The 13,559-nt window shown below is 46.5% G+C and overlaps 1 protein-coding gene across 1 annotated transcript; it reads left to right on the top strand.

The window, feature by feature from the left end:
- The first annotated feature begins 3,634 nt into the window (after positions 1 to 3,634).
- On the top strand, positions 3,635 to 9,237 carry Acr (acrosin). The gene is made up of 5 exons (XM_055626979.1): positions 3,635 to 3,711; positions 4,625 to 4,831; positions 5,041 to 5,324; positions 8,362 to 8,507; positions 9,102 to 9,237. Exons 1-5 carry the CDS (start codon positions 3,635 to 3,637, stop codon positions 9,168 to 9,170), a joined length of 783 nt encoding a protein of 260 aa, XP_055482954.1. The 3' UTR covers positions 9,171 to 9,237.
- The last annotated feature ends 4,322 nt before the right edge of the window (positions 9,238 to 13,559 follow it).

Here is a 13,559-nt window from a genome sequence, read left to right as displayed (position 1 = left end):
GTCCTGTGAACTCAGATCATCAGGCTCGGGGGTAGGTACCTTTCCATGCTGATCCATCTTGCCGGTCCCAATTTCTTGACTGTTTCCCAAGCCTTTGGGGTTGCTTGTCAGGTACAACGTGGCATCCGTTTACAGTCATGGAGGCATGCTGATGCTCAGTGGTTAAGCTGAGCTGTATTAAGTCTCAGGTTGGTGAACTATCTAGCCTTCATCTGGAGACGTCAAGACTTACTAACATAAAAGGTTGGGAAAGAGGGACCTTCCACTCTGAGGCAGGAAAGAAGTCTCCTTATATAGAGAAGAAAACGCTCTTTATGATTGAGATAAAAGCTCCTGATGATGGTTAAAAGTACCGAGTCCTGAAATCGACTTAAGTACTCCTGTACTTTCAGGTGGAGGAGGGGTCGCCTCACAACATGCAGGCAGCGGAGATAAAAATCTCCTTAGGTAGTTGTTCACCCTGTTCCTGCCCTTTCTGGTCTTGAACTCATTCTGTAGCTCAGGCAGGATTTGAACCTGTGGTTCTCCTCTGCCCCAGTCTCCTGAGTAACTGGAACTACAAGTCACCAGCATGAGGCTCTACTAGCATGTGGATATTTAAGTCACAAACAACTTTTTTTTTTTTTTAAATAGCATAGATTTTAGTTCTTTAAAAGTAGAAGAAAATTAAAACAGAGTCATGTGAAAGAATTTGAGGCATTAGCTGTTTGAAGTCTGGGCATTGGCTTAGATTTTTCATTGAAGAAGTAGATATGAAAATGAACATTCAGGGCTGGAGAGATGGCTCAGAGAGAGATGGCTCAGAGAGAGATGGCTCACTTTCTGGGGTTGGAGAGATGGTTTAGTGGATAAGAGCACTGACTGCTCCTCCACAGGTCCTGAGTTCAATTTCCAGTAACCACAAGCATGTTTAATGAGATCTGGTGCCCTCTCCTGGTGGGCAGGTATATGTGCAGAAAGAACATTGTATACATAATAAATAAATAAATCTTAAAAAAATAAAAAAAAGAAAAGGAACATTCAGTATTTCTACAAATGAAGGTGGAATGTTAGAAGAGATGCTGCTCATGGCCAGAGACTATTTATCCATTCTTCATGCTAGCTCTCCTAAGTTATAGTCTGTTATGTGTTTTTTTAATGCCTTCTAGGTCTCCTTAGCTGTTGGGTGGGGTCAGGTGCATTTTACTCCGACGGAGAAAACGTACTCATTCCTGTGGCTGAAGAGGACATGTCAGAACCGAGGTCCTTTGACTTCTGCCCCTGATCTTTCCCACAGGACACACTGTTCTTATTCCAGTTTAGAGGTTATATGACACAGGGCAGAGAGTCGAGGCGAGAGCCCATGTTTGCATTCAGGTCATTTCCTACTGACTTGCTATAGAAATTGAGCTCTTACTTTTACTTAGGAGAAGTAAGACCTCTTAGTAAAATACAGGCAGAAAACAAGATTCCATGCCAAAATAAGAGTTAAATCATCACCAGGTGTGGTGGCACACACCTGTAGTCCTAGCACTTGGGGAGGCAGAGGCAGGTTGGTCTCTGTGAGTTCCAGGACAGCAAAGGCTACACAGAGAAACCCTGTCTCAAAAATCCAAAAACAAACAGAAGTAAATCATTTTGCCTCTGGGATAGTGAAAATAAAGTTTTACCAATTTCTGGTAAAGAAAGTTGAGCTGCCTTGATGTGTTGGTCCAGGACATCTAATCTGGAGGAGGAGTAGGCACTGGGACACAGCATGGCTCTCAAACATCAGGGCTGGGATGGCGAGATGGGGCAGACGTTAAGAATCCTTGCAGCTCTTCCAGAGGATCTGAGTTCAATTCCCAGTTCCCATGTTCCTAACTGCCTGCAACTGCAGCTCTAGTGGATTCAGCACCCTCTTCTGGCATCAGGGCATCCATACAGCAAACGGTCATACTGAAGTAAAAATAAAATGAGAAAATTTAAACAAAAAGAATGATTTAAAAAAAAATTAAGGCTGCAAGTAGAGACTTGTACTCAGAACAAGGAAGAATGTTCTGTGTTTTGATTGTTCAGCAAAAGAACGAGAATGCTTGGTGCTGAGGTAGGAGAGATAAGGCTCAGGAGTGTTCTAGAGGAGGAGATATGCTTAGCGCCCACGAGGGAGAATGAGACTTCCTGGTCACTGTCAGAGAAAAGAGAAAACCTCTAGAGCAGTGGTTCTTAGCTTTCCTAATGCTCCCACCCTTTAATACAGTTCCTCATATTGTGTTGACCCCCAACCAGAAAACTATTTTGTTGCTACTTCATGACTGTAATTTTGCTAATGTTATGAATCATAATGCAAATATCAGATATGCAGATTATCTGATATGTGACCCCCCGTGAGGTCACGACCCACGGGTTGAGAAATGCTGCTCCAGATGCATGACCGAAGGAATGAGTCCTGATTGTCAGATAGACCCGGATGTCCTCATGTCCTGTGAGACTCTGATGGAGTCAAATAGAAGAAATGGAGTTTTGTGACCCTTAGGCAGTGGGGATACATCTTGAGACAGGCAGCAAGGAAGTTGAGATGGGAACCTTGAAAATTCAGAGTAGAGAAGACTTTGAGATATTCTTGGAAAGGAGGGAAACACATATGATATTTAGGTTAAGGAGATGAGATGGAAGTCAGAGCAGACTTCTTTTAGGAGAACTGAATAATACTTTTGGTGCTTCATTTGGGAGTTGAGACAGAACATTCAAATAGTTAAGGTACAATCTTCAGGTAGAGGATATAAGATCTCTTGATTCTGGGAGAGAACGTGTGGCAAGGTACCATTCAGATGGAAGAAATGAGACCTCCATCCCCAATGTGGAAAAGAACAGTTGTTCTCACATATGTGGAGAGGAAGTCTGAGCTTTCAGGTAAGCAACTCAAGACCTTGTTGGCCAGCCTAGGGAGATGTGACTTCTTGAAAGTTATATAATAATGTAAGACACGCAGCTAAAGATACGCAGAGAAATCGAGATCATATATATATATATATATATATATATATATATATATATATATATATATATACGCTTGGTGCCATGCAGGTAGCTGTGATGAAGATCCCCACTGCTCAAGTATAGACGATTCTATGTGGCTGTACTTGGTGAGGCCTGGAGACCTCCAGGAATCACTGTGATCCTCAGCAATGGACAAGAAGGTGGGCCTTGAAGTCTTAAGTCAAGAAACTTCAAAATGGCTCTTTGTAAGTGTTCTGTTGACAGACACTTCTCCCACCCCACCACTTTCTGAGGCTCTGTCGTCCTGTGGAACCTGTGAACATATTCTATACTACCTCATTACAAGAGGGCCAAGTTGCTCTTCAGTCCGTGAGTGTGGTGTGGTTCAGCTACCAAAGAGCGTATCCCAAACATTGATAAAGTGAAACTCCAGAAGCTTCACCAAGGATGAATATAAGTCTTAGGACAGAGGCAATGGGTTGCACACGAGTTCCTCACCATCCCAAGGTCAGGAGAGTTTACAGAGGAAGTTGGAGTGTCACTTCAGCATGAATCAGTTAATCAAGGAGGACTGCCTGGCCTGCTGGGGTGGGGGTGGGAGATCACCCTGCTGATTGGCCAGAAGACCACGGAGCTTTGTGAGGTCACAGCTTGCAGGCCAGGTTAGGGCAGGAGTATGGTAGAGATGCTGCCAACTGTCGTTGTGCTGGTCTTGGCAGTGTCCGTGGTTGCCAGAGATAACTCCACGTGTGAGTAAGTGTCGGGGGCACCTTGGTGGGGGTAAGGGTCCTTAGGAATAAGAGGTCCTACCTACACTCCCTTTGTCCAGGGCTAAGATGAGCAGTAAGCAGGCGATAGTTTCAGTTCCTGTGACCTGCATCCCAACTCAGACCTTCCCTGCTTCCAGAACCGTAATCTTGGAGTCATTAGGTTTCCAGCTGCCTATGGTTTCTGAGAGAGAATGAGGGAGAGAGAGAGAGAGAGAGAGAGAGAGAGAGAGAGAGATCATTCATAGATCTCTTCCTGCTTCTCCAGTGACTGGCTTCATTGCCCCTCAGGTATGGGTCCCAAACTTTAGGAGCCCCTGGTCTCCTGTGGACAACTAAGCTCATTCACCTGTGCATGAGTCCAAAGGCATCACTTGCCTTTGCACCTCTACCTACCTGAAGACTCTTCTTCCTAAGGGACCCACAATGCAAAGAGCTCCAAAACTCTTGGTAGCCTTTCCCCTGTGACATGGTTTCTAGGACTTGCAACCCAGGACCCCTTCTGCATCTAGTGTCACCCCAGTGCTTATGAGCCACTGCATTAACTTGTAGCTGCTTGCAGTTGCTTTCTCCCAACCCAGCGCTACAACCCCGCCGTCTCCTTAATCACGTGACACTGGCTGGAGACTCCTACCCAAGACTGGTCCTGAGAACCATTCCACCCCTCTGCCATCATAGTGCTTTTGACTATCGCGATGTTCAGGGACCCCTTAATACCTCTAGGGCCCAAGTGGATAGTTCCTGGAGACTGTGGCGTCCTGCAGACCCTAGGCTGCCTCTCTTTCCCCAAAATTCCTTCCCATTCTTCCCAACCCTGTGTCCCTGCCTCCCCCCAGGTGTGGAGGTACAAAGACTGGGTGCCTCTTCTTGGTTTGAGCAGTGTCCTGGTCTCTCCTCAGTGGCCCCTGTGGGTTACGATTCAGGCTGAACCCACAAGCAGGTTTCCGGATTGTCGGAGGGCAGACTGCGCAGCGTGGGGCCTGGCCCTGGATGGTCAGCCTACAGATCTTCATGTCCCATAACAAGCGCAGGTACCACGCCTGTGGAGGTAGCCTACTGAACGCCCACTGGGTGCTTACAGCTGCTCACTGCTTCGATAATAAAAAGTACGTGTGGGACTCAGAGAGGGAGGTGTCTAGAGTGCTCCAAATGGAAAGGGGCATCCCCCAAGGGCTATTCTCAGGGTCTCCGTGGAGCTCTGGGCCGGCGTGGTTGCTAGACTTGACAGGGCTCTGAGGGTCAGTCACTGTCCCCACACGCCTTTGTCTAGCCAGTCTGCAAATGAGAACGACTGGTTTACCCTTTGTCCCCACAGAAAAGTCTATGACTGGAGACTGGTTTTTGGAGCACAGGAAATTGAATATGGAAGAAACAAGCCAGTGAGAGAGCCTCTGCAGGAGAGATATGTGCAGAAAATCATCATTCATGAAAAATACAACATTGTGACAGAGGGGAATGACATTGCTCTCTTGAAGATCACTCCTCCGGTTTCATGTGGGAACTACATTGGGCCCTGCTGCCTACCTCAGTTTAAGGCTGGTCCTCCCAAAGTTCCCCAGACCTGCTACGTGACTGGGTGGGGATACATGAAAGAGAAGGGTGAGTATGGGTAGGGTTCTTTGATGGGCATTGGTGCCCATTCTCTTTGCAGCCTTTTCATGGCAGGGGTCATGACGTGTGGCCGAGAGGTTTCAGTTCTCCTCATGGCATCATGAATAGAGTCTACCACAGGCCCTTTCATGACTGGAGATGTCAGGTGTTAGAGAAGCTGGGTCCCAAGGTCATGGTGTCTGGGTTGTTGGAGGGCATGACTGGCAATGGCCTAGCTACCTATGGAAAGGGTGACTGGAAGGTACAAGGACGACCTTGACATATTTTAGATTGTAGCAAAGCTCTGTGTGTGTGTGTATCAGCTAGAGGCTCAGCTGCTAGACTTTGGACATTGGAAACTTAAACTGAAGCAGTATTTGCAAAAGTCACCAGGGGATATGGCTTTGTTGCCCTGGTGTTGAAAGAGAGAAAAGGCCTGGCCTCCAAAGTTTAGCATCTCCAACTTCTGTGGTCTCAGGGATGCCTTAATTCACCATCAGCAGGTGTCTAAGGCATTTTTCCTTCCTTGGACAGTCATAGCACCAAGACTCTCCATTTCCTTCCAAATTACTTGATGTTCTCTAGGTAGACTGGGAGGGACGTAGGTGGTGGCTCTACTTTCCTTTGGGTCATGCTGGAATTATCCTGCAGCTCTCTTGCCCTTCAAGATGGGTCTAGCTGCCTTTTTTAGCTCTCTGTCCTTATTCAAACTGTGTGCCTTTTCCCTGGCCCAGACCTTTCGTGTGCCAATGCTACCTGACCCATATGGCAACCACGTGAGTAGAGGAATGTGAGTAGACAGGCTGACAGGGGTACTGGAAATGTTCGAGAGTCATTGATGACTCTACAGTTACAGTCTGCGTCCCAGATGACCCTCCCTACATCCTTAAAGACAAGGCCCACTGTTGATACCAGGAGTAAGGTCAACGCCTTAAGTTACAACAGTTGGCAGTAGGGCATTGTCAAGAGGACAAGACCAAATAGAACTTGTTCCCTGCTCAAGAACAGTGCTTTCAGCTTCTTATAAGTGGTTGTACAAATTTTTATTGTCACATGAGGGATGTGAAAATTTGACTGGAATTAACTGAGCCATCACTTTCTTCTTTGATTTTGGAAAGTTTAGGCTTCCTAATTTGAGGCAATCTAATAATTTGGGGCTTATAACTCAGTCTTTTGTTTTTGAAATTAGAAATCCTTGGTCCCCTTACTCTTATTCTCTTTTTCTAGAGGTGACCAAAGTCTTTAAAGCAGTGGTTCTCAACCTGTGGGTTGCAACCTTTTTGGTAAACCTCTATCTCCCCAAATATTTACATTACTATTCAAAACAGTAGCAAAATTACAGTTATGAAGTAGCAAGGAAAATACTTTTATACTTGGGGGTTACTACAACACGAGGAACTGTATTAAAAGGTCACAGCAGTACAAAAGCTGAAAGCCACTGTTTTAAAAGGTTCACTTCCAATCCTGTCCTTTAGGTGAGGGGGTCTTATTCTAGCTCCTTTAGTCTTCGCTTGCTCTTGCTGGCATGTGACGGCAGCCATGTGCGCATCCCATCCACCTGCTGGTGCCTGTCTCTCTGCATCATTCACTCCTCTCTTATCTGTCCTCTCACCATATACACAGCCTGTGGTTCTTGCTGATCTCTGCTTCTAGAATCCTCTTAAATTAGTGGGGTGTCTCTCATTTTTGTCTCTCCAGGCTTCAGTCTTTAAAAAATCCCTAGGCTCCAAACTCGTGTGGCCTGTTTATATATGCTTGGTTCTACCTCCCCTTTGAGTTCACCTGCTCTGGGGCTGAAGGAGCTACCTAGGTACTGTTCCTTTTGCTGGGGTTTTGAGATCTTATAGGCCTCTTATTTACCTTGTCTGATAATGAGAACATTCTGTTTCAGAACACCTGTTTTTGCACAGTGAGGTTCATGACTTTTAAGACTATGGCTTCAGCCATAGAACTAAAGAGTTATTTATTTATCTCAATGGCTAGCAAGTTAAGGTTGTTGTTATTGTTATTTTAGTGTCAACCCCACCTCAGGAATACCTCACTGATGCTTGGATGTGAGGAGAGGTGGAAGTTCTATTGAAAACAGAAAACAGAATAAAACACCCTCTATTTAAAAAGAAAAATCTTTGAAATACCCATAGCTCAGGAAACACGTACTATGCAGATGCCTGCTGCCTGCCTGCTGAGAGTTTAGCCCTGCATTCACGGGCTCCATGCTTTCCCTGTCTTACCACCTACACTCATGTGGCCATCGCTGCCCATGACATCCAACCCTAGGCTGCTGTGGGAGGGGGCTGCCAGAGCTGCCGCTGCTACAGATCCTGCTGGCTGTATGTGATGAAGAGCCCGCTGTGCTGTCTAAGTCAGATGCATGCTGGCTGCATGAGCTGAAGTATAACTGTGTCTCTCCTACCACTCCTCAGCCCCCACGATAGGGTCTGTGGTAGTGAATGAGGCCCTGACTCAGTTCTCCTGTTCCAAAAATCTCCTCAAAGCAGATCTGAGAATCTGAGACACATGGGAGGATCGTGTCTGAAGCTGGGTGGAGGAGTCCTAATGGAGGATAAAAATCAGGGAGGGTGACTTCTAGACACACAGTGCAGGATGAAAGGTGTGTCTCAGTCATGGGTGTGGAGAGGGGCAATCCTGGCCAGACTTTTGACTTAGGTGGGTGGTGCTCCAGCCCCTTATCCAAAACGGGAGTAGCAGGACCATGGACATAGTACTTGGCTTGTTAGAGCTTCAGCTAATGTCTACAATTCCTTATCTATCACTAATACAGATACCATCTTTCCTTCTTTCCTTTGTTCCTTCCTTCGTTCCTTCCTTCTTCCTTCCTTCCTTCCTCCAGATTCAATTCTCTTATTTCTACTCCAACCTGTCCTTTCACTGTGCATTTCCTCCCCTCAGGAGTGTGAGGTGAGCCTGAGGGATCTTTGTTTAACCAGAGCACTACATAGGATGGATGGAAGTTCATGGTGGGGGAGGAGGCAGGGCTTCCTTTATATCCTCCTTGAGCACTGACCACTGTGTGGCCTGGCTGCAGCCCCCAGGCCATCAACTGTCCTGATGGAGGCACGTGTGGATCTCATTGACCTCGACCTGTGTAACTCAACCCAGTGGTACAGTGGGCGTGTCACATCAACTAATGTGTGTGCAGGGTATCCTGAAGGCAAGATTGACACCTGCCAGGTAACTTCCTTCTGGTACTCAGATCCTTGGGGTACCTCTAGGGATCCTAGCCCCTGAGAAAACCTCATTTTAAGTCCCCAGTCTCCATCCTCTCCTCTCCTTAGCCAAGGGCCCACTTAAGTGACTCCTTCCCTGGTAACTGTTTTTTTAACATCCATGTTAACTAGTATGGGGTGATGTCTACCATCTGTTCCTACTGAGAACATGTCAGCACACTTAGCGTTTGATACCGACATTAGCACACAGAACACATTGCCCAAACCCAGTCATCGAAGATCATGCTTTCCTCTTCCCCATAACACAAAGCACCCAAAGCCACAGCATTCATGCATGCAGGTAGAGCTGCATGCATGTACATGTGAACTCACCTTACTGCAAGGCATCTCGGGACCTTTCCCCTGCCCTCCGCATTCCAATGGAGAGTGGCAGCTCTTAACTTCTCCAGTTGTATCTAAGGCGGTAGGAAACTATGTGGCTGCAGACATTGTTCTCCCAGAGCCCCATGACCCTTCTGGGAAGGGAGAGTGGCTCAGGCTGAAAGTGACCCCTCTGCCCTTCTGGACAGGGGGACAGTGGTGGGCCTCTCATGTGCAGAGACAACGTCAACAGCCCCTTTGTGGTCGTGGGGATCACGAGCTGGGGGGTTGGCTGTGCCCGTGCTAAGCATCCTGGAATCTACACAGCCACCTGGGACTACCTGGACTGGATTGCTTCCAAGATTGGCTCTAATGCCTTGCACATGATTCAACCAGCCACTCCTCCCCAGCCTACTTCCCAAACACCGGCTTCTTTTCGCCCTCCTTGGCAATACCAACAAAACATGCCTCCTCAACCATTTCGGCCATCCCGGCCATCTCGGCCACGACCGTCTCGGCCTCTGTACCATCGACCGTCTTCGGCCCAAGTCTCACCATCAAAAGCACCCCTAGCTCCACTCACAACTGTCGGCCAGCCTGCACCCTTTACTTTTACTACGAATCACACGAAACACCACAGGAAACTTTCTTTTGCTCAGCGTGTACAGCGTCTTATAGATGCCCTGAAGGTGAGGACTTATCCTATATACAATTCCTCACGTTTCAGTGGACCATTGAACAACCCCCGCTACTACTCCAATTATGGGTCTTTTCTAACAAACCCAGGGAGCCCCCCCTACATTCCTGAGAAAAGAGAAATGAAATAAAGCATATATTTGTATATAAATATATATACATGAGGACATGCTTTCCGGACTTCTGTTTTCTCCAGTTCAACCCAAATCCTCCTCTGTCAAATCTGTCCCCTCCCTCCTGCACCCTCCAATAAAGTGGAATTGCTCATACATTCATATTGGTTTTTTAAACATTGAATTTTAATGCTTGAATAAAGCAAACTAGGGCCATAGGCCAACCATGGTCCTTCCTTTGTACTTTATTGATACTGGCAAGTGTTAGATGCCTCTATATATGGAACTAGAGGGTGGGGTGAAAGAGCTCCACTGGCTGATCTGAGCGGAAAAGGAGCGACTGCTGCTAGGAGGCCATGTTCTCTTAATGCTACCGTGAGACTGGCCCACCGAGATGCTTCTGTGTGAAAGGCTGGGCTCACAAGGGATAACGACAAGACAAGGCTGCTTGGCAGCAAAAACAGGTGCCTCCCACCAGATAAGGCACCAGGTAAGGTGTGGATGATCGAACATTACCTGTTCAGGGTTATTTCCGGCCTGTGGACAAATCTTTAGTTCCTGGATTCAGGCACATAAGAACTTATTTGCTAAAGCTGTCCAGGAATAACAGTGGGAGAAGGAGTATCTAAAAGATGGACCTGACTTTGGAATGGCTTTCTTACCATCATAAGATGGTTAAGAATATCCATTGTACCGGGTCATGATGGTGCACACCTTTAATCCCAGTACTTGGGAGGCAGAGGCAGGCAGATCTTTGTGAGTCTGAGGCCAGCCTGGTCTACAAAGTGAGCCCAGGACAGCCAGTGTTACATAGAACCCTGTCTCGAAAAATAAAAACAAACAAACACAAGAATATCCATTTTAAGGAACAGAAAAAAAAGTCTGAACCTTTCTAATGATATAAGGATATGCAGGACCAATAGGAAAGGGTCAGATGCGTTCTCAAGGAAAGTGAGCCCAACAAGAGACATGGACATGGTTTGAAGTTTCCTCGGAGTGGCTGTTGGACACCCAGTCTAAGTGTCAGGCTTGCCCCACACTGCCTGAGGCTGGGGTCGGCCCTCAGCCAGACCACTTTTGTTTGCTAAGTCCTGATGGCCGTGTTCGGCTGTTCATTCTGGTCAAGAAAGTAAATCAAGTCTGGCGTTTGAATTAATCATTTGTGTTAGTAAGGATGGTAGGGCAGAGAGAAGCCATACTTCTTGAAATCAAAATGTGCTCCAGGATATATCCCGGTCTCAAAAGTTATACTTTGCTTTCAGCTGTGCTGCTTGGCTTAGCAGGAGTGTAAGGCTCTGGCCACTCAGAGTGAGGCACAAGGGCCGCTTGTGTCAGGCCTTCTGCTGGGCGTGCTTGCCTGCTTGATCTGACTGCCTGTGCACCTGCGTGTGGAAAGAAAACTTTGGCCTTACTGACATACTTTGGATTGTGACCACTTTCTGGGGACCCAGACCTATTTCTTAAAGAGGCTCCCAACATGAGAGGCTCTTTCTCTGTGACCAAAGGAACTGCTTCCCGTCTTGAGAGGTGCACCCTGCTGCCTCATTGCCATGGTCCTGGATATGGACGCCTTCTCAAGCTCCTGAACTAATGGAAACCCAGATTCGAAAATGAATCAGCAGTGTGGAGAGGAGGTCCTTAAGCAAGCATGGTGGCAACTAGGTAACGTCCGTGCACAAACCAAGGTAAGAATATTGGATTATAGAGTACTTACATGTGGTTGGGCATTTTTTTAAATTTTTTTTTTCAGGGCGAGAATGTGGCTGAAATGTCAGTCTCAGGCTACTTGGAAGTGGAAAACAACATCCAGGGGGAACACATGAAACCTCCAGTGCAACTCCTTTGAGTAACTCTAGGGAGGACTTGGGAAGGGAGGAGTGAAGATTCTTTGATGGTCCCCCATTTAGTCCATTAGGATGAATTTCGAGGTTCTGGGAAGACAGCTTTTGAACCAAGAAAAGAAAGGAAAGCCAAAACTTGCAAGTGTTAACACTGCTTTGGTGGGCTCGACACCTGGAGGGTTTTGTGAGTGTGACTGAAACGTTTAATCCAATGAGAAGCAGGCGTGAACTCCATCTGCAGTTCCACTTTCCTGTGAGGGTAAAAAGCAGTTTGGGTAGAGTTCCAACGGCATAAGCAGTTCCGCACAAACCGCAGGACATCAAGAAGGGCCTCTGCTGCTTTTCAGTTGTCTTCACTGTAGGAAAAGAGAGGAGGCCGAGCATCTCTGATCAAGACATCACAGTTACAAGATACGGATTGGAAACCCAGGCTCCCTCTTTGGGTAAGCAGAAGGACAGGCCTTAGACCCGTAAGAACAAAGGGTCTCCTAAGGCACATGCTGCAGTATTGGGGGGGACACGGGGGGAGGTCAAGAAACAATGCATTAAGACTGGGTGATTTAGGGCTCCTATTGCTGTGATAAAACACCATGACTGAAAGCCTGCTCTCTTAGACCAGCTAGGACCACCTAGGGATGCCATCACCCACAGTTAGCTGGGTCCTTACACATCAGTCATTAAAACAATAGCATATAGGCTTGCTACAGGCCAATCTTATAAAGGCAAGATTAGCCTTTACCAAGATTCCCTCTTTTCAGACATGCATAGGTTTGTGTCAGGTTGACAACATGCAACTTCCTGGGTATGTGAACTTATAGAATATATTAATGGTGAAGAGTGTGGAGATAATTAAGACCCTTGCTGGATTAAAAAATGGGGTACAGAGCCAAACACATTCTCAATAGAGGAACATTGAATGGCAGAGAAACACTTAAAGAAATGCTCAACATCCTTAGTCATTAGGGAAATGCAAATTAAAACAATCCTGAGATTTCACCTTATACCTATCAGAATGGCTAAGATCAAACACTCAAGTGACAACACATGCTAGAGAGGATGTGGAGAAAGAGGAACTCTCCTCCGTTGCTGGTGGGAATGTAAACTTGTACAACCACTTTGGAAATCAATCTGGCGCTTTCTCAGACAATTAGGAATAGTGCTACCTCAAGATCCAGCTATACCACTCCTAGGCATAGATCCAAAAGATGCTCAAGTATACATCAAGGACATTTGCTCAACCATGTTCATAGCAGCTTTATTTGTAATAGCCAGAAGCTGGAAACAACCCAGATGCCCCTCAGTTGAGGAATGGATACAGAAATTGTGGTACATTTACACAATGGAATATGACTCAGCAATTAAAAACAAGGAAATCATGAAATTTGCAGGCAAATAGTGGGATCTAGAAATGATCATCCTGAGTGAGGTATCCCAGAAGCAGAAAGATATACCTGGTATATACTCACTTATAGGTGGATATTAGACATATGATATAGGATAATCATACTAAAACCTGTACACCTAAGGAAACTAATCAAGAAGGAGGACCCTGGTAAGAAGCCCAATCTTCAGAAAGGCAAACGAGATGGACATCAGAAGAGGGAGAAAACAGGGAACAGGACAGGAGCCTATCACAGAGGGCCTCTGAAAGACTCAAGCCATCAGGGTATCAAAATATATGCTGAGATTCATAGCCAAACCTTTTGCAGAGTTCAGGGAATCTTATGAAAGAAGGGGGAGATAGCAAGATCTGGAGGGAACAGGAGCTCCACAAGTAGAGCAACAGAACCAAAAAATCTGGGCACAGCGGCCTTTTCTGAGACTGGTATTCCAAACAAGGACCATGCATGGAGATAACTTAGAACCCCTACACAGAAGTAGCCCATGGCATCTCAGTGTCCAGAAGAGTTCTCCAATAATAGGAACAGGGAGTGTCTTTGACATGAACTCATGGGCTGGCTCTCCCGAGACAGAGGAGCAGCCTTATCAGTCCACAGAGGAAGACAAAGAAGCCAGCCCTGATGAGACCTCATAGACTAAGGTCAT

The sequence above is a fragment of the Psammomys obesus genome, unplaced genomic scaffold (genome assembly GCF_907164565.1).
Source record: "Psammomys obesus unplaced genomic scaffold, mPsaObe1.curated_primary_1811, whole genome shotgun sequence".
In the NCBI taxonomy this organism is placed as follows: Eukaryota; Metazoa; Chordata; class Mammalia; order Rodentia; family Muridae; genus Psammomys; species Psammomys obesus.
This window is presented reverse-complemented; position numbering and strand designations above follow the sequence as displayed.

Bases quoted from the DNA above. Each gene is read 5' to 3' on its own strand.
- Acr (XM_055626979.1), top strand. From the start codon at position 3,635: ATGGTAGAGATGCTGCCAACTGTCGTTGTGCTGGTCTTGGCAGTGTCC. The intron at 4,832-5,040 runs GTACGTGTGGGA...TTGTCCCCACAG, and splicing joins CACTGCTTCGATAATAAAAA to AAAAGTCTATGACTGGAGAC. The intron at 5,325-8,361 runs GTGAGTATGGGT...GCCTGGCTGCAG, and splicing joins GGGATACATGAAAGAGAAGG to CCCCCAGGCCATCAACTGTC.